The 21353-nt window shown below is 51.0% G+C and overlaps 1 protein-coding gene across 1 annotated transcript in view; it reads right to left on the bottom strand.

Moving 5' to 3' along the window:
- The window catches only part of LOC144612022 (natural resistance-associated macrophage protein 2-like), a 56310-nt gene that overhangs the window by 32469 nt on the left and 2488 nt on the right, over positions 1-21353 (bottom strand). Inside the window, exons 2-5 of the mRNA XM_078431478.1 lie at positions 9460-9587; positions 5253-5375; positions 2542-2661; positions 739-845 (exon numbers count right to left, since the gene is read on the bottom strand). Of these exons, the coding sequence (XP_078287604.1) occupies positions 739-845; positions 2542-2661; positions 5253-5375; positions 9460-9587 (478 nt within the window). The remainder of the gene's footprint in view (positions 1-738; positions 846-2541; positions 2662-5252; positions 5376-9459; positions 9588-21353) is intronic.

Below are 21353 nucleotides of genomic sequence, written 5' to 3'. Positions count from 1 at the left end.
ATGGCCTACCCCTTATTCTTAAACTGTGGCCCCTGGTTCTGGACTCCCCCAACATTGGGAACATGTTTCCTGCCTCTAACGTGTCCAACCCCTTAATAATCTTATACGTTTCGATAAGATCTCCTCTCATCCTTCTAAATTCCAGCGTATACAAGCCTAGTCGCTCCAGTCTTTCAACATATGACAGTCCCGCCATTCCGGGAATTAACCTAGTGAACCTACGCTGCACGCCCTCAATAGCAAGAATATCCTTCCTCAAAGTTGGAGACCAAAACTGCACACAGTACTCCAGGTGCGGTCTCACTAGGGCCCGGTACAACTGCAGAAGGACCTCTTTGCTCCTACACTCAACTCCTCTTGTTATGAAGGCCAACAATTCCATTGGCTTTCTTCACTGCCTGCTGTACCTGCATGCTTCCTTTCAGTGACTGATGCACTAGGACACCCAGATCTCGTTGTACGTCCCCTGTTCCTAACTTGGGACAATTTACAATTTTTTTAACCGAAGCCAATTAACCTACAAACCTGTACGTCTTTGGAATGTGGATGGAAACCGGAGCACCCGGAGGAAACCCACGCAGGTCACGGGGAGAACGTACAAACACCGTGCAGACAGCGCCCGCAGTCAGGATGGAACCCGGGTCTCCGGCGCTGTGAGGCAGCAGCTCTACCCGCTGCGCCACCGTGCAGTGCCAACTGAAATGCAGTCCAAGTGAACCTGAAGAGGCTGTACTCTACCTCCCAGCAGACAGCAAGTTCAGAGCGATGGCCGACCCGATCACCTCCTGCATGTCCGAGCCGATGATCGCCAGTTCCACCATCAGCCATAGAGCAATCCGAGGGAACTGGAGTAGTAACAAGAGGTGACAAGCATTAGTCCCGAGCCAGCACTGCCTGATGGTCTGATACAGATGAGTAAACCTCTCAAGGGAAGGACAGCAAAGACGTTCAAAGACACAGCGTCAGCACAATCAGGGTGAACTCAAACCTCCCAAAGTGGACCTTAAACATGGCCGCTCCAAGACCCATGGTGCTGGTGCAGAAAAGAATTTCAACCAATAATCCTCATTTATCATTTATCATTTATCCCTTTCATTTTCGTAACAAAGATAACTTACTCTCTATTTTCCCCGAAGGTATTTATTTCACAAAATGCTGGAGTAACTCAGCAGGTCAGGCAGCATCTCAGGAGAGAAGGAATGGGTGACGTTTCGGGTCGAGACCCTTCTTCAGACTGATGTCAGGGGGGCGGGACAAAGGAACTTATGAACTTGCTCCCAACTCTCTCCTCTATATACACAGATCAGCCAAAACATTATGACCACTGATAGGCGAAGTGAATAACATTGATTATCTTGTTACAATGGCACCTGTCAAGGGGTGGGATATATTAGGCAGCAGGTGAACAGTCAGTTCTTGAGGTTGACGTGTTGGATGCAGGAGAAATGGGCAGGAGTAAAGAATTGAGCGACTTTGGCAAGGGCCAAATTGTTATGGCCAGACGACTGGGTCAGAGCATTTCTGAAACGGCAAGGATTGTGGGGTGCTCCCGGTCAGCAGTGGTGAGTACCGACCGACAGTGGTCCGAGGAGGGACAAACCACAAACCGGCGACAGGCAGGGTGTTGGGCGCCCAAGGCTCATCGATGCGCGAGGGCAACGAAGGCTGTCCCGTCTGGTCCGAACCGACAGAAGGTCGACTGTGGCACAAGTCACAGAGAATGTTAATGGTGGTCACGGGAGGAATGTGTCACAATACACAGTGCATCGCACCCTGCTGCGTATGGGGCTGCACACGGAGGACCAACAGCATATTAGGCAGGTGGCCATAATGTTTTGGCTCATCGGTGCATTTTCTCTATCTACTCAACATATTTCCCCCAGTTGTTTCTTGAAGCACCTCCAGTGAGCGGCCTGGATAGAGTGGATGTGGAGAGGATGTTCCCACTAGTGGGAGAGTCCGGGACCAGAGGGCACAGCCTCAGAATTAAAGGACGTTCCTTTAGGAAGGAGATGAGGAGGAATTTCTTTAGTCAGAGGGTGGTGAATCTGTGGAATTCATTGCCACAGACGGCTGTGGAGGCCAAGTCAGTGTATATCTTTAAGGTGGAGATTGATTGATTCTTAATCAGGGGTTATGGGGAGAAGGCAGGAGAGTGGGGTTGAGAGGGGAGAGATAGATCAGCCATGATTGAATGGCGGAGTAGAGTTGATGGGCCGAATGGCCTAATTCTGCTCCTATTACTTATGAATAATAGACAATAGACAATAGGTGCAGGAGGAGGCCATTCGGCCCTTCGAGCCTGTACGCACCGCCATTCAATGTGATCGTGGCTGATCATTCTCAATCAGTACCCTGTTCCTGCCCTCTCCCCCATACCCCCTGACTCAGCTATCTTTAAGAGCTCTATCTAGCTCTCTCTTGAACTCACGAACCACCGGCACTCACCAGTTATAATATCTCTGCCCCCTTAACACAGATGGAAGTGGATGTAAAAGTACATGAACGTTTGACGGAGAGGCTTTAAACTATGGCACTCACCTTAGGATACTGCCTGCGACAGACCTCAGCTAACTGCATGCCACTTACGACTCCGAGGCGTGCCGACAACCTCTGTAACATGAGGCCGATGATGGTGGCTAACAGCAAAACCCAGAGGATCTGAAGTAAAATGACAGAGGAAAAAGCGAGTCAAATCCAGCAGGCTTCGTTTTAGTTTCGAGATACAGGCCCTTCGGCCCACCGAGTCCGCACCGACCAGCGACCCCCCCTTACACTCGTTCCATTCTACACGCTAGGGGGCAATTTACAGAACTCGGGGCTAATTAACCTACAAACCCGCACGTCCTTTGGAGCGTGGGAGGAAACCGGAGCACCCGGAGAAAACCCACGCGGGTCACGGGGAGAACGTACAAGCCACACACAATAACCCAAGTCTGCCGTCTTTTTTTTGCTGTGGTTTATTTTCACCCACGTGTTTAGACCGTAATGTTGTGCCCTTACTGTTTTGAAGTGGTTCTGCTTTATTCTGAATTGTTAACTGTGTGTTTGCGTTGTCGTTTGCGAGCGGAGCGCCGAGGCACATTCCTTGTATGTGCACATACTTGGCCAATAAACTTATTCATTCATTCATTCATTCATTGAGACGGCAATTATACCGAAGCCAATGAACCTACAAACCCGCACGTCCTTGGAGGAAACCGGAGCACCCGGAGAAAACCCACGCAGGTCACGGGGAGAACGTGCAAACTCCGCACAGACAGTACTCGTGGTCAGGATCAAACCCGGGCCTCTGGCGCTGTGAGGCAGCAGCTCTACCCGCTGCGCCACCGTGCCCAAACGCATGTACACACCCCGAAATATCAATCTGTGTCTCACTCTTGCTATTAATCCTTGGATTCCTTGAAGAATAAGGGGTAGGCCATTTACAACTGAGATGAGGAAAAACTTTTTCAGTCAGAGAGTTGTGAACCTGTGGAATTCTCTGCCTCAGAAGGCAGTGGAGGCCAATTCTCTGAATGCATTCAAGAGAGAGCTAGATAGAGCTCTTAAGGATAGCGGAGTCAGGGGGTATGGGGAGAAGGCAGGAACGGGGTACTGATTGTGGATGATCGGCCATGATCACATTGAATGGCGGTGCTGGCTCGAAGGGCCGAATGGCCTCCTCCTGCACCTATTGTCTATTGTCTATATATACATATATACACAAGATGAGATTTTTAGTAATATACTAGACCAAGTGGACCCGTTGGGCCAATTCCTCGTAGAGGGGGGACAGGGAAGGGGAGAGGGTGCCATATATATATATTCTGGTGGTAGAATTCCTGGTGTTGTACAGTCTTTGGTGGAACTTTGGTTGACCGGTCAGGAGCTCCAAGCCACACGGCGTTCGACTGGTCCCGACCCGGGGTAGATCGCCCGGCGTGGGGGAGCTGAGACCCCCCCCCCCCCCCTCCGATGCAGGAGCTTGATCGCCCTGACGAGGAAGGCCCGACCGCCGGCTACGGGAGCCAAGATCGTCCCGTCAACGGAAGGTTCGTGGCCCCCGACCACTGGAGGGCAAAGAAGGGGAGAGATTGAACTTTCGTTCGCCTTCCATCACAGTGAGGAATGTGGAGGAGTCACTGTAAGAAAATAACTGCAGATGCTGGTACAAATCGAAGGTATTTATTTATTCACAGAGTGCTGGAGTAACTCAGCAGGTCAGGCAACATCTCTGGAGAGAAGGAATGGGTGACGTTTCGGGTCGAGACCCGTCTTCAGTCTGAAGAAGGGTCTCGACAATAGACAATAGACAATAGGTGCAGGAGGAGGCCATTCGGCCCTTCGAGCCTGTACGCACCGCCATTCAATGTGATCATGGCTGATCATTCTCAATCAGTACCCCGTTCCTGCCTTCTCCCCCATACCCCCTGACTCCGCTATCCTTAAGAGCTCTATCTAGCTCTCTCTTGAATGCATTCAGAGAATTGGCCTCCACTGCCTTCTGAGGCAGAGAATTCCACAGATTCACAACTCACTGACTGAAAAAGTTTTTCCTCATCTCCGTTCTAAATGGCCTACCCGTTATTCTTAAACTGTGGCCCCTTGTTCTGGACTCCCCCAACATTGGGAACATGTTTCCTGTCTCTAACGTGTCCAACCCCTTAATAATCTTATACGTTTCGATAAGATCCCCTCTCATCCTTCTAAATTCCAGTGTATACAAGCCTAGTCGCTCCAGTCTTTCAACGTATGACAGTCCCGCTATTCCGGGAATTAACCTAGTAAACCTAAGCTGCACGCCCTCGACCCGAAACGTCACCCATTCCTTCTCTCCTGAGATGCTGCCTGACCCGCTGAGTTACTCCAGCACTCTGTGAAATGTCACCTATCCATGTTCTCCACAGATGCTGCCTGACCCGCTGAGTTACTCCAGCACTCTGTGAAATGTCACCTATCCATGTTCTCCACAGATGCTGCCTGACCCGCTGAGTTACTCCAGCATTTTGTGAATAAATACCTTGGAGGAGTCACTGTGGTGGATGTTCATGTTAAAATGTATTTTGTGCGTCCTGTTGCTTTTTATTGGGGTGACTGTACTGCAAATGAAGTTCCTCGTATGTTGCAAAACATCCTTGGCTAATAAAGTATTATTGTGATTGTCATTGTGAATTTTAAGATTGTTGATTTTCTTTTGGTATACACAACTGTGGATCAGCGGAAAGTATTAACACGGCTGGGAGACTTTTGTAAAGGAGTGAAGATCGTACCTTGAACCCTGCCACAGCTCCGGACTGAAGGTCAGATTCAATGTTTCCGGGGTCCAAGTAAGCGATACTCATCAGAAACCCAGGACCCGTAAAGGCCCAGAGCTTCCGAAAACTGAACCGAGTCTGCAGACATAAAGAAATAGCAGCGTTAGACACCTGAAAGCTGAACGTCAAGCGTATTTAATGGCAAGCGTATTTAATAACGTATAAGATTATTAAGGGGTTGGACACGTTAGAGGCAGGAAACATGTTCCCAATGTTGGGGGAGTCCAGAACCAGGGGCCACAGTTTAAGAATAAGTGGTAGGCCATTTAGAACTGAGATGAATAAAAACTTTTTCAGTCAGAGAGTTGTGAATCTGTGGAATTCTCTGCCTCAGAAGGCAGTGGAGGCCAATTCTCTGAATGCATTCAAGAGAGAGCTAGATAGAGCTCTTAAGGATAGCGGAGTCAGGGGGTATGGGGAGAAGGCAGGAACGGGGTACTGATTGTGAATGATCAGCCATGATCACATTGAATGGCGGTGCGTACAGGCTCGAAGGGCCGAATGGCCTCCTCCTGCACCTATTGTCTATTGTGTATTGTCTATTGGCAAAAGAGCTGTGAGAGAGGGAGCCGAGGAAAGGGGAGAGAAAGGGGGAGTGAGAGAGGGGGAGAAAGGGGGAAGGAAAAGAGGGAGAGGGAGAAAACGGAGGAAGTGAGAGAGTGAAAGAGGAAGCAGAAAAAGAGAGTGCAGAGAATGGAGGTGGGAAAGAGAAAGAGGTCGGGAGGAAGAGAGAGAGTGGAGGAAGAGAAAGAGAGTGGAGGGAGAGAGAGAGAGAGAGAGGTCAGGAGGAAGAGAGAGAGAGAGACAGCCGAAGAGAGAGAGCATGGAGAGTGAAAGAGAGAGTAGGGAGGGAGAAAGAAAGAGAAAGGGGGAAAAGTGGATAGAGGACAAGAGAAAGATACAGAAAGAGTGAGGGAGGGAGATGAGTGAGGGAGGGAGAGAGAGAGAGAGAGAGTGTGAGGGACTGGTGTATGGATCTGCCATGGCTGGCTGTGCAGGCTGGAGTTATAGACAATAGGTGCAGGAGGAGGCCATTCGGCCCTTCGAGCCTGTACGCACCGCCATTCAATGTGATCATGGCTGATCATTCTCAATCAGTACCCCGTTCCTGCCTTCTCCCCATACCCCCTGACTCCGCTATCCTTAAGAGCTCTATCTAGCTCTCTCTTGAATGCATTCAGAGAATTGGCCTCCACTGCCTTCTGAGGCAGAGAATTCCACAGATTCACAACTCTCTGGCTGAAAATGTTTTTCCTCATCTCCGTTCTAAATGGCCGACCCCTTATTCTAAAACTGTGTGGCCCCTGGTTCTGGACTCCCCCAACATTGGGAACATGTTTCCTGCCTCTAGCGTGTCCAACCCCTTAATAATCTTATGTTTCGATAAGATCCCCCTCTCATCCTTCTAAATTCCAGTGTATACAAGCGTATCCAGTGTGTTACAGTGCGCTATAGTGCGCTACAATGTGTTACAGTGAGCTACAGTGTGTGATACAGTTGGGATAGTCAGAGACAGAGGAAGCACACGGAGACATTTTAAACAGCTTTTGCCGCAGGGAACGATCTGAGGGAGAGGTTTTATCTTTGGACAAGAAGGGAGTCCTTTGTATTGTACGGTGGGTGGATATAAGAAGAACATTCGGGGAAGCAGAATGGCTGCAATATAGGACGGGGCGGGAGTGCCAGGGAGACATTGGAATTTAGTTCCGTTTAGAGATACAGCGCGGAAACAGGCCCTTCGGCCCACCGAGTCCGTGCCGACCAGCGATCCCCACACGCTAACACCACCCTACACACACTTGGGACAATTTACAATCTTTACCGAAGCCAATTAGCCGACAAACCTGTACGTCTTTGGAGTGCGTTTGGTTGGAAACTGGAGCACCTGGCCAAAACCCATTTCTTTTCCTCCCTATCCTAAATTGCCTCCCCCTCAGCTTGAGTCAGTTGGAAGCATAGGTCGGGTATTCAAGTCACCGCCCAGGATGAAAACGTCAAATGTCGGCATGGACCAGTTGGGCCAAAGGACGTGTTTCTGTACTGCATGACTCTGTAACCAGAGGCCACAGCTTTAAGATGAGAGGGGGCAAAGTGTAAAGAAGATGTGCGGGGCAAGTTTCTTTTACACACAGAGGGTGGTGGGTGCCTGGAACACGTTGCCAGGGGTGGTGGTGGAGGCCGATACGATAGTGGCTCTTAGACAAGCACCTGGATGTGCGTGGAATGGAGGCATGTGGATCACGTGCAGGCAGAGGAGATGAGTTTAACTTGGAATCATTGAGGGCTGGCACGGACATTGAGGGCCGAAGGGCCTGTTTCCACACTGTGTGACTACCACTTCATGTAACGTGTAGCAGGAGGGTGAAGAGAGGTTCCGCTCTCCCCCCCGGTTAGGTGATCATTTGGTTCGTCTAAGGTCTCGTGGAGTGACAGGAGCTGTTCAATGGGTTCAGACTCTGTCTCCACTCCGAACGGCGTCTCTGATGTACAGACCTACCGGGTGGCTGCCAGGAATGGGGAGGTTTAGTCCAACTCTCAAACAAGGGCTGCTTGGGAGGGAGAGCTGGGGCTTCAGCTTACTGAGGCGTGGTGGGATAACGTCGCGGGTGGGCTAAGTACTGTCACGTCTTGCACTCATGCAGTTTAAGGTCATACACAGGGTCCATTTTTCCAAATCAAGTCTGTCCGAAATTTATCCAGAGGGGTGAGGATAAACGTGATAGAAGTTCGGGCCCACGCTGTCATTTGAGCCATATGTTTTTCCTTTGTCCACGATTACATAATTTCTGTCCCGGCTACTTTAATATAATGTGAGTACATGTACAGCCCTGTCCATTGGCAGCCATCTTTGGGACTCCAGGTGAGTCGGGTCGATTAAACTCTGTGCAAAAGGAAATGATCAATTTTACATCTTTAATAGCCAGACGTCGCCTACTCCTGCAGTGGAAATCTCCCAACCCTCCCTCTGTGTCACAGTGGCTCAAAGATGCAGTGCTTTTTCTTCAACTTGTGAAAGTTAAACATACATTGAGGGGATGTACTGATAGATTTTTTCACAAATGGCAACCTTTTTTATCATACGTAACAGATTTGCAGGTTCAGCCGGACTAAGGGCTGGTTTGTTCAGTTCTGTTGTGTGTAGGTGCAGTCTTTATTCTTAATTAGCCAGGGTGGGGTGTGTGACTGATGGTGTGGTTGGATTCTCAGGATTTTGTATTACTATTTTAAAAAATTATTTCTATTTCCTTTATGTTTCTGTATATTCTTGTATTTTTCCTTTGTGTATTATTTGAGTGTTTCTTATCAAAGTGTGTCTTTTCATCTGTGTGTTGATTTATTTAAAATCTACGTCCGCATGTTCATTGCTATGTCATTTAACTCTGTTCTGAACAAAGATACTAGAGGAGCAAGATAGACCACTCGACCCTAACAACCGTAGTACGTCACGGCGGCCATTTTAGTCGGCAGAAACTTGCAGAAACATTTAAAAAGAAAAATAACAACGATCTGTGAGTTGATAGATGAGATATATTCTGCATTTTAATGGTATCATCACACATACTGTTCCCCCACAACACTGATTACACTGAGAGAGGCATCGCGAACGGGGGGTTTTGCCTACTAAAATGGCGGACGTTCCGCCCCTTTGCGTACTACACTTCAGTATAGGCGATTTCAATGGAGTGGACCATCTTGTTCCTCTAGTATCTTTGGTTGCCTACTAAAATGGCGGACGTTACGCTCCTTTGCGAACTACACTTCTGTATAGGCGATGTCAACGGAGTGGTCCATCTGCTTCATCTAGTATCTTTGGTTGCCTACTAAAATGGCGGACGTTCCGCCCCTTTGCGAACTACACTTCAGTATAGGCGATGTCAATGGAGTGGTCCATCTTGTTCATCTAAAATGGCGGACCAACGGAGTGGTCCATCTTGCTCCTCTAGTATCTTTGGTTGCCTACTAAACTGGCGGACGTTACGCTTCTTTGCGAACTACACTTCAGTATAGGCGATTTTGACGGAGTGGTCCACCTTATTCCTCTAGTATCTTTGGTTCTGAATACAAATATTTTGCAAGAAAATAAAGGAGCTGTTCAACCAGCTACTTCACCCAAACGACAACGGGTTGAGACTCGAATGACGTCTCTGATGTCCAGACTTACCGAGTGGCTGTCAGGAATGAAAACTTTTTTCTCCGCCTCGCGATGGAAGGTCATTTCCATGGTAGCAAAGAACCGTGGCCGACTGATGCTGCTGCTGCTAGTCGTGTTGATCATTTTGCTGGGCTTGTCTGAAAACACAGATGGACCACAACTTAGACAAAGCCATGCCCGGCCAGTCCCGATCCACTCTTCCACATCTGAAGTCTGAAGAAGGGTCTCGGCCCGAAACGTCACCCGTCCCTTCTCTCCAGAGATGCTGCCTGTCCCGCTGAGCGACTCCAGCACTTTGTGTCTACACTCTTCCACATTTCTCTCCTGCCCACACCTGTCTAAATGGTATAATTTTGTTGGTACATCTTCAATCTGATAAAGCATGTTGGTTGAGTTTTGTTTATTATCACGTGAAAAGCTTTTGTAGCGTGGTAACCAGTCAATGCAAGACAATATCCATGGTTACAATTGAGCCATTTACAGCGTGCAGATACATGATAAGGGAATTGCGTTTGGTGCAAGGTAAAGTCCGATTAAAGATAGTCCGAGGGTCACCAATGAGGTAGATAGTAGTCCAGCACTGCTCTCTGGTTGTGGTAGGATGGTTCAGTTGCCTGATAACAGCCAGGAAGAAACTGTCCCTGAATCTGGAGGTGTGCGTTTTCACACTTCTGTACCTCTTGCCCGATGGGAGAGGGGAGAAGAGGGAGTGGCCGGGGTGAGACTGGTCCTTGATTATGCTGTAATCTGTACCTAATCTGTAGTATGTGTAGGAAGGAAGTGCAGGTGCTGGTTCCTATGGACGATTGACACAAAATGCTGGAGTAACTCTGGGCCAGGCAGCATCTGTGGAGAACATGGATAGGTGACGTTTCACGGAGTGCTGGAGTAACTCAGCGGGTCAGGCAGCATCTGTGGAGAACATGGATAGGTGACGTTTCACAGAGTGCTGGAGTAACTCAGCGGGTCAGGCAGCATCTGTGGAGAACATGGATAGGTGACGTTTCACAGAGTGCTGGAGTAACTCAGCGGGTCAGGCAGCATCTGTGGAGAACATGGATAGGTGACATTTTGGGTCGGAAGCCTTCATTTTCTCCAGAGATGCTGCCTGACCCGCTGAGTTACTCCAGCACTCTGTGAAACGTCACCTATCCATGTTCCCCACAGATGCTGCCTGACCCGCTGAGTTACTCCAGCACTCTGTGAAACGTCACCTATCCATGTTCTCCACAGATGCTGCCTGACCTGCTGAGTCACTCCAGCACTTTGGGACTAAAGCATCTAATCGGTCTATTTCTGTTCAATGTACACAGACTGAGTTATTGTCCAACCAGGAATTAAATAGTCCAGCCCACACACAAACAGAGCATCAGCTTTCAATCTTTTACCCTGCCAAAGGAACGCAGTCTGACTGAGCCCTAGGCTACACAGTTTAGTTTAGTTTAAAGATACAGCCTAGAAACAGGCCCTTCGGCCCACCGAGTCCGCGCCGACCATCGATCACCCATTCAAACCAGTTCTATGTTATCCCACGTCCACATTCACTCCCTACACAATAGATTCACAGAGGGACAATTAACCCACAAAACCGCACGTCTTTGGGAAGATCGTGAGATCGGTAGGAGCAAAGAGGTCCTTCTGCAGTTGTACCGGGCCCTGGTGAGACCGCACCTGGAGTACTGTGTGCAGTTTTGGTCTCCAAATTTGAGGAAGGATATTCTTCCTATTGAGGGCGTGCAGCGTAGGTTCACCAGGTTAATTCCCGGAATGGCGGGACTGTCGTATGTTGAAAGACTGGAGCGACTGGGCTTGTACACACTGGAATTTAGAAGGATGAGAGGGGATCTTATCAAAACGTATAAGATTATTAAGGGGTTGGACACGTTAGAGGCAGGAAACATGTTCCCAATGTTGGGGGAGTCCAGAACCAGGGGCCACAGTTTAAGAATAAGGTGTAGGCCATTTAGAACGGAGATGAGGAAAAACTTTTTCAGTCAGAGAGTTGTGAATCTGTGGAATTCTCTGCCTCAGAAGGCAGTGGAGGCCAAGACTCTGAATGTATTCAAGAGAGAGCTAGATAGAGCTCTTAAGGATAGCGGAGTCAGGGGGTATGGGGAGAAGGCAGGAACGGGGTACTGATTGAGAATGATCAGCCATGATCACATTGAATGGCGGTGCGTACAGGCTCGAAGGGCCGAATGGCCTCCTCCTGCACCTATTGTCTATTGTCTATTGTCTACTCTCACCAATGTAAAACTGAATGTTAATGGGTGACTATTGTGGCTTTTCCCAACCCAGAGCATTGTCAGGCTGCTCCTCCAATTTCTGGACACTTTGAGGCGGAGGTCCGTTTTGGACAGTGTGTTGTCCACCTGCAGTGCCCAGAATCCAGTCGGCACGGTGGCGCAGCGGGTAGAGCTGCTGCCTCACAGCGCTAGAGACCCGGGTTCCATCCTGACTACGGGCGCCGTCTGTACAGAGTTTGTACGTTCTCCCCGTGACCTGGTTGGGTTTTCTCCGGGCGCTCCGGTTTCCTCCCACACTCCAAAGAGGTGGAGGTTTGTAAGCTAATTGGCTTCGGTAAAGGTTGTACATTGTCCCGAGTGTGCGTGGGACAGTGTCGGTGTGTGGGGATCGCTGGGTTGGCGTGGACTCGGTGGGCCGAGGGGCATGTTTCTGTGCTGTATCTGTAAGCTAAGCTAAAAAAAAAGACCAGAGATGAGGGTCGACTCCTGGACCTGATGATGGTCAGGCTAGGTATGGTTTCATGTCAGCTTTCCCCAGCCTTCCAAGAAAAGTGCAAGCACTTTCAGCCAAGTTCGCAAGATGGACCATCGCAAGACAGTCTGAAGGCACCTTCATTACAACAGGCAGACACAGAATGCTGGAGTAACTCGGCGGGTCAGGCAGCATCTCAGGAGAGAAGGAATGGGTGACGTTTCGGGTCGAGACCCTTCTTCGGACTGATGTCAGGGGAGGGGGCGGGACAAAGATAGGATGTAGTCGGAGACAGGAAGACTAGTGGGAGAACTGGGAAGGGGGAGAGGATGGAGAGAGAGGGAAAACAGGAAGTTAGAGAAGTCAATGTTCATGCCGCTGGGGTGTGAGCTGCCCAAGCGAAATATGAGGTGCTGTTCCTCCAATTTGCGCTGGGCCTCACTCTGACAATGGAGGAGGCCCAGGACAGAAAGGTCAGACTGGGAGTGGGAGTTGAAGTGCTGAGCCACCGGGAGATCAGGTAGGTTACGGCGGACTGAGCGGAGGCGTCGAGCGAAGCGATCGCCGAGCCTGCGTTTGGTCTCGCCGATGTAGAGAAGTTGACACCTGGAACAGCGGATACAGTAGGTGAGGTTGGAGGAGGTGCAGGTGAACCTCTGCCTCACCTGGAAAGACTGTTTGGGTCCTTGGATGGAGTCGAGGGGGAAGATAAAGGGACAGGTGTTGCATCTCCTGCGGAAAGTGCCTGGGGAGGGGGTGGCTTGGGTAGGAAGGGACGAGTGGACCAGGGAGTTGCGGAGGGAACGGTCTCTGCGGAAAGCAGAGAGGGGAGGAGATGGGAAGGTTTTGCCAGTAGTGGGGTCCCGTTGGAGGTGACGGACATTTTGTACAACAGCATCTCCCCCACCCTTTGCAAATTCCTTACATAGAGTCGCTCCGATTTCAAGATACTTCCAAGATTTCCTAACAGTGGTATTTCCGAGCTTTCCACAGACTGGGATTTGTAATCTGGCAGCGAAGCAGCCATTGTACTGAGACTGACATGCAGTAAGGGGGAGTTGGCCGGAAGAGTAATGAATAATTCGAGGAGGCCACATTGTGCTTGCCAGATGTAGGAGTTGGCCACTGACTCAGCAGATCACAGTGTAGATCATGGCATTCGTACATAGAACATAGAAACACAGTCTGAAGAAGGGTCTCGACCCGAAACGTCACCCATTCCTTCTCTCCCGAGATGCTGCCTGAGTTACTCCAGCATTTTGTGTCTATCTTCGGTGTAAACCAGCATCTGCAGTTCCTTCCTGCACAGTACAGCACAGGAACAGGCCCTTCGGCCCACAATGTCTGTGCCGAACATGATGTCAATGTAACTAATCTCCTCTGCAGTTGTACAGGGCCCTAGTGAGACCGCACCTGGAGTACTGTGTGCAGTTTTGGTCTCCAAATTTGAGGAAGGACATTCTTGCTATTGAGGGCGTGCAGCGTAGGTTCACCAGGTTAATTCCCGGAATGGCGGGACTGTCATATGTTGGAAGACTGGAGCGGCTAGGCTTGTATACGCTGGAATTTAGAAGGATGAGAGGGGATCTTATTGAAACATATAAGATTATTAAGGGATTGGACACGCTGGAGGCAGGAAACATGTTCCCAATGTTGGGGGAGTCCAGAACCAGCGGCCACAGTTTAAGAATAAGGGGTAGGCCATTTAGAACGGAGATGAGGAAAAACCTTTTCAGTCAGAGAGTTGTAAATCTGTGGAATTCTCTGCCTCAGAAGGCAGTGGAGGCCAATTCTCTGAATGCATTCAAGAGAGAGCTAGATAGAGCTCTTAAGGATAGCAGAGTCAGGGGGTATGGGGAGAGGGCAGGAACGGGGTACTGATTGAGATTGATCAGCCACGATCACATTGAATGGTGGTGCTGGCTCGAAGGGCCGAATGGCCTCCTCCTGCACCTATTGTCTATTGTCTATTGCCTGTACATATACCTCCATTCCCTGCATATCCATGCACCTGTGTAAAGACCTCTTAAACGCCACTGTCGTATTGGTATGTGTTTATTATTGTCATGTGTACCGAGGTACAGTGAAAAGCTTTTGTGTCTGATTCCAATGTCCCTGTGGACTGCGCCTGTGGGAGGTGCGTTCGGCTGCAGCTCCTTCCAGCCCGCGTTAGGGAACTGGAGTTTACGTCTCGTGAATTTGATTGAGTTTGTTTTGAAGCGGCAACCAAGGCTGAGGAAGGAGGGCAAGGCCATAGATGTTGCCCATATGGACCAGCAAGGCCTGAAAGGTTCTGCATTTTAGGCTACTCGGGAATGCTAGCTCGCCTGGGACCCAAGGAGAGATGGCCGACTGGGATACAGAATTGGCTTCATGGAAGGAAGTAGGGTTGCCAACTTCCTCACTCCCAAATAAGGGACACAGGGTGACGTCACCGCCCTGCTCCCCATGTGCCCTCACCCAGCCAGTGGCCCGGGCCAGGAGGCGGGTTGCTACGCAACCTCCGTTAGGCGGCGCATGGGCCCCCGGGCCTACACTGTCTGGGCCTACAGCAGCCCCCGGGACTCCAGTGTCCGGCCTACTGTGTCCAGGCCTACAGTGTCTGGGCCTACAGCGGCCCCTGGGCCTACAGTGTCCGGGCCTACAGTGTCCGGGCCTACACTGTCCCAGCCTACAGCGCCCCCCACGGGCCTAATACGGGACAAAAGCGGTCCCATACGGGACAAACCAATTTATCCCAATATATGGGAAGTCCCGGCTAATACGGGACAGTTGGCAACCCTAGGTGGAAGGTTCTTATCTGGACTGGAGGCCTGAGACTAGTTGGGCAAGTGGACTCAAGAATGGCCCACCCCTGACTCTCAGTCTGAAGAAGGGTCTCGATCCGAAACGTCACCCATTCCTTCTCTCCAGAGATGCTGCCTGACTCGCTGAGTTACTCCAGCATTTTGTGTCCGTCTTCAATGGCAATGGAATCAATGCAGACGTGTGTGAGGTGTTGATTTGGGAAGTCTAACCAGGGCAGGCCCTTCACAGTAGTAGGGCCCTGGGAATTGTCGTCAAGCAAGAGGGATCCAGGAGTACAGGTGTTGCATCTCCTGCGGTTGCAGGGGAAAGTACCTGGGGAGGGGGTGGTTTGGGTGGGAAAGGACGAGTGGACCAGGGAGTTAAAGGTGTACACTTCCTTAAAAGTTGTTCACAGGTGGATAGGTTGGTCAAAAAGGCTTTTGGTGCATTGGCCTTCATCACTCAGGGCTAGGGTCGCCAACTTCCTCACTCCCAAATAAGGGACAAGGTGACGTTACCGCTCCACGCCCACGTGACCTAGCCCAGCCAGCGGCCACGTGCTCCCGCTCCACCAATGGCGGCCACCCGGGCCGGGAGGCGGGTTGCTACGCAACCGCCATTTGGCAGCGCCCAGGCCTACACTGCTGCGGCCCCCGGGCTACTGTGTCTGGGTCTACAGTGCCCGGGCCTACAGTGTCCTGGCCTACAGTGTCCTGGCCTACAGTGTCCGGGCATACCGTGTCTGGGCATACAGTGTCCAGGCCCACATTGTCCGGGCCTACAGCGCCGTCCGAGCCTAATGCAGGGCAAGGGCAGTCCCGTACAGGACAAACCAATTTAGCCCAAAATACGGGATGTCCTGGCTAATACGGGACAGTTGGCGACTGTGAAATGCTGCCTGACCTGCTGAGTTACTCCAGCATTTTGTGAAATAAATACCTTCGAGGTTGTTCAGTTTGGTCAGAGATACAATGTGGAAACAGGCCCTTTGGCCCACCGAGTCCGGGCCGACCAGTGATCACCCCGTACACTGACACTATTCTACCCACTGGGGACAATTTAGACAATTTTTACCGAGCCCAATGAACCTACAAATCTGCACGTCTTTGGAACGCGGGAGGAAACCGAAGCACCCGGGGAAAAACCCACGCAGGTCACAGAGACAAGGATCAAACTCCATACAGACAGCACCCGTAGTCAGAATCGAACCCGAGGCTCTGGCAATGTGAGGCAGCAACTCTACCGCTGCGCCACCGTGCCGCCCTAACGCTGAGGCAGGTACGATAACATTTAAAAGACACTTGGACTGGCGCCAGGAGAGGAAAGGTTCAGAGGGACATGGGCCAAATGGGGGAAAATATGTGGCTAACTTCGATGTGTCATCTCGGTCAGCATGGATTCGTTGGGCTGAAGGGCCTGTTTCTGTGCTGTCTGACTCTGACTCTTTGAGTTTATGACTCTCAGAGCTGATCGAGCCAGTAATTATTAGACTGAAAAATCCGGTCGGGATCTCACTTTTAACCATCAGTTGTTCAAAGGTTGGAAACACGTCCCTGATTAATAGGGTAGAAAGTTCAAATTTCTGAGCTAATTATTTAAAGTATAGTCCTTCCCGTCTCCAACTGTTTTTCACAACTCTAGTGCTTTGATTATGATTTCTGAACTTGCCCACGGCCAAACTTGGTGCTGGCGTTCGGCTGAATTCCCCCATGACGTCATCTATTCCTTTTCTCCAGAGGAGCTGCCTGAGGGGCCCATGCAGCAGCCTGGGGCTGGAGGCCCCTGCAGCAGCCTGGGGCTCGGCTAGACCGGGCGCCGCTCCAAGAGGCCGAGCGCGGGGACCACGCACGGCCTACAGCGGTGGAGCAGCGGCAGAGGGCACCAACGGCTACGCTGGGCCAGGCCGACCCTGCAACGTCGCCATGACAACGGGCCTTCATGGTCAGGTCAAGATCCCTACACTTACAACAACTGTTACTTGGAAATGGCGCCAAACTGTATACTGTGTCAGTGTACTGCTGCTATACATTTGTCCCCTATCTGAGATGCTTATCTAATATGTATCTAAGTGCTTATGTATAGTGATACTTGTACTGAACCGTGTATAAAAATATATTTCATTGTACCTCAGCATATGTGACACATAAGGTGCCATACCATACATTGCAGATCACTAGGGTTGCCAACTGTCCCGTATTAGCAGGGACATCCCATATTTTGCGCTAAATTGGTTTCTCCCGTACAGGACCGCTCTTGTCCCGTATTAGGCCCGGGGGGCGCTGTAGGCCTGGACGCTGTAGGCCCGGACGCTGTAGGCCCGGACGCTGTAGGCCCGGACGCTGGACGCCCGGACAGTGTAGGCCCGGACAGTGTAGGCCCGGACAGTGTAGGACCGGACAGTGCAGGCCCGGACAGTGCAGGACCGGACAGTGCAGGTCCGGACAGAGTAGGACCGGACAGTGCAGGCCCGGACAGTGTAGGACCGGACAGTGTAGGTCCGGACAGTGTAGGTCCGGACAGTGTAGGTCCGGACAGTGTAGGTCCGGACAGTGTAGGTCCGGACAGTGCAGATCCGGAGGCCCGGGTGGCCGCCATTGGTGGAGCGGGAGCACGTGGCTGCTGGCTGGGTGAGGTCACGTGGGGCGCGGGGCGGTGACGTCACCCTTTGTCCCCTATTTGGCAACTAGGATAGTTGGCACCCCTAGTTGTAGGCCACTGCCACACGTCTGTGAACCTTTAACCACTGCCCTGGGTTATCATAAGTTCATAAGTGATAGGAGTAGAATTAGGCCATTCGGCCCATCAGGTCTACTCCGCCATTTAATCATGGCTGACCTATCTCTCCCTCCAAACCCCATTCTCCTGCCTTCTCCCCACAACCTCTTTAACCTCTGCTGTGCTGTTGTGAACACTTGGACAGAAGGTCTCTTGCACAAGTATTATCTCCTCAGATTAATAGCCGCTTGACGTATCTAGCTCTGCTGCAGCCATCCTCCCACGAGCCGTGAACAGGTTTTCAAAACTATTTCCCCACCTTGCGCAGTTTAGAAATTTCCCAGGGGAGGCGGGGTCGGGAGTTAACATCTGAGATCACCTGCAACCCAGTCATGCTGAAAGCTTTTCCTTTGCCAAAGTTGCTCGTAAATCACAGCGGAGACCAGAGCAAGAAGCAGAAAACAAGTAGAGTTGAGACTTCTAGAGATACAGCACGGAAACAGGCCCTTCCACCCACTGAGTCCGCGCCGACCAGCGATCACCCCGTACACTAGCACCATCCTACACACGCTAGGATGTCCAGAACAAGGGGTCACAGTTTAAGGATAAGGGGGAAGTCTTTTAGGACCGAGATGAGAACGTTTTTTTTTACACAGAGAGTGGTGAATCTGTGGAATTCTCTGCCACAGAAGGTAGTTGAGGCCAGTTCATTGGCTATATTTAAGAGGGAGTTAGATGTGGCCCTTGTGGCTAAAGGGATCAGGGGGTATGGAGAGAAGGCAGGTACGGGATACTGAGTTGGATGATCAGCCATGATCATATTGAATGGCGGTGCGTACAGGCTCGAAGGGCCGAATGGCCTACTCCTGCACCCATTTTCTATGTTTCTATGCTAGGGACAATCACAATTTTTACAGAAGCGAATTAACCAACAAACCCGCACGTCTGTGGAGTGTGGGAGGAAACCGGAGCACCCAGAGAAAACCCACGCAGGTCACGGGGAGAGCGTGCAAACTCCGTACAGACAGCACCTGGAGATTCGGCCATCTTATTTCTCTGACAGAGTGGCGAGACAGCGAGCAGAGACAGAGCTGGCCTCTCCATGAAAGGAACATAAGCAGGAGACACAAGAGATTGCAGATGCTGGGATCTTGAGTGACAAGCAAACTGCTGGAAGAACTCTGCTGGTCAGGCAGCATCTGTGGAGGGAATGGGAAGATGACGTTTTGGGTCGGGACCCTACCGGAAAAAAAACCTTCCATTCCGTTGCCCCAATAGGCAATAGACAATAGGTGCAGGAGGAGGCCATTCGGCCCTTCCAGCCAGCACCGCCATTCAATGTGATCATGGCTGATCATTCTCAATCAGTACCCCGTTCCTGCCTTCTCCCCATACCCCCTGACTCCGCTATCCTTAAGAGCTCTATCCAGCTCTCTCTTGAATTCATTCAGAGAATTGGCCTCCACTGCCTTCTGAGGCAGAGAATTCCACAGATTCACAACTCTCTGAGTGAAAACGTTTTTCCTTATCTCTGTTCTAAATGGCCTACCCCTTATTCTTAAACTGTGGCCCCTTGTTCTGGACTCCTCCAACATTGGGAACATGTTTCCTGCCTCTGGCGTGTCCAATCCCTTAATAATCTTATATGTTTCAATAAGATCCCCTTTCATCCTTCTAAATTCCAGTGTAGACTCAGCTTGACTGGATAGGCTTATACTCGCTGGAATTTAGACGATTGAGGGGGGATCTTATAGAAACTTATAGAAACTTATAGAAACTTACAAAATTCTTAAGGGGTTGGACAGGCTAGATGCAGGAAGATTGTTCCCGATGTTGGGGAAGTCCAGAACAAGGGGTCACAGTTTAAGGATAAGGGGGAAGTCTTTTAGGACCGAGATGAGAACGTTTTTTTTCACACAGAGTGGTGAATCTGTGGAATTCTCTGCCACAGAGGATAGTTGAGACCAGTTCATTGGCTATATTTAAGAGGGAGTTAGATGTGGCCCTTGTGGCTAAAGGGATCAAGGGGTATGGAGAGAAGGCAGGTACGGGATACTGAGTTGGATGATCAGCCATGATCATATTGAATGGCGGTGCAGGCACGAAGGGCCGAATGGCCTACTCCTGCACCTATTTTCTATGTTTCTATGTATACAAGCCCAGTCACTCCAGTCTTTCAACATACGACAGTCCCGCCATTCCGGGAATTAACCTCATGAACCTTCGCTGCACTCAATAGCAAGAATGTGCTTCCTCAAATTTGGAGACCAAAACTGCACACAGTACTCCAGGTGCGGTCTCACTAGGGCCCTATACAACTGCAGAAGGACCTCTTTGCTCCTGTACTCAACTCCTCTTGTCATGAAGGCCATTAGCTTTCTTCACTGCCTGCTGTACCTGCATGCTAACTTTAAGTGACTTGACTAATTCCTCTTTAAGGGAAGATGGCCAACCAAGATGACCCAGAAGGATAATCAACTGAAACTAGCAAAACAATACTGGCGTGGAGAAAGGCAATGAGGCGGAGAGAAAACAAGATTAGCCTTGTGTGGGAAGCAGATATAGCAAAGAGCCAGGCCCTTGTGTGAAGGTCCAAGTCGTCCCTACAAGACTAGCAGCCATGCTTCTCTTTCGGTTGAAGTTTGTTCAATGGCCCACACGCTGCAGCATTCTGTAACCGTACGGCCCAGTGCATCGCCCAGGCCCACTACCACAGCGACAACAACTAGGCTTGCCAACTGTCCCGTATTAGCCGGGGCATCCCGTATATTGGACTAAATTGGTTTGTCCCTTACGGGACCGCCCTTGTCCCGTATTAGGCCCGGGGGGCGCTGTAGGCCCAGACACTGTAGGCCCGGACACTGTAGGCCCGGACACTGTAGGCCCGGACACTGTAGGCCCGGACACTGTAGGCCCGGACACTGTAGGCCGGACAGTGTAGACAATAGACAATAGACAATAGGTGCAGGAGGAGGCCATTCGGGCCCTTTGAGCCAGCACCGCCATTCAATGTGATCATGGCTGATCATTCTCAATCAGTACCCCGTTTCCTGCCTTCTCCCCATACCCCATACAGTGTAGGCCCGGACACTGTGGGCCCGGACACTGTGGGCCCGACACTGTGGGCCCGGACACTGTGGGCCCGGACACTGTGGGCCCGGACACTGTGGGCCCGGACACTGTGGGCCCGGACACTGTGGGCCCGGACACTGTAGGCCCAGACAGTGTAGGTTCCAGACTGTGTAGGCCCGGAGGCCCAGGCGCCGCCTGACGGAGAGAGGTTGGGTAGCAACCCGCCTCCCGGCCCAGGCGGCCACCATTGGTGGAGCGGGAGCACGTGGCCGCTGGCTGGGTGATGTCACGTGGGGCGCGGGGCGGTGACGTCACCTTTCGTCCCTTATTTGGGAGGTGAGGAAGTTGGCAACCCTACTCACACGCTACAGCATTCTAACCGTAAGGCCCAGTGCATCGCCCAGGCCCACTACCACAGCGAATGCAGCGCCGGAGACCCGGGTTCCATCCCGACTACGGGCACTGTCTGTACGGAGTTTGTACGTCTCCCCGTGACCTGCGTGGGTTTTCTCCGAGATCTTCGGTTTCCTCCACACTCCAAGGCGTGCAGGTGTGTAGGTTAATTGGCTTGGTAAATGTAAAAATTGTCCCTAGTGGGTGTAGGATAGTGT

Source organism: Rhinoraja longicauda, chromosome 42 (genome assembly GCF_053455715.1).
Source record: "Rhinoraja longicauda isolate Sanriku21f chromosome 42, sRhiLon1.1, whole genome shotgun sequence".
In the NCBI taxonomy this organism is placed as follows: Eukaryota; Metazoa; Chordata; class Chondrichthyes; order Rajiformes; family Arhynchobatidae; genus Rhinoraja; species Rhinoraja longicauda.
This window is presented reverse-complemented; position numbering and strand designations above follow the sequence as displayed.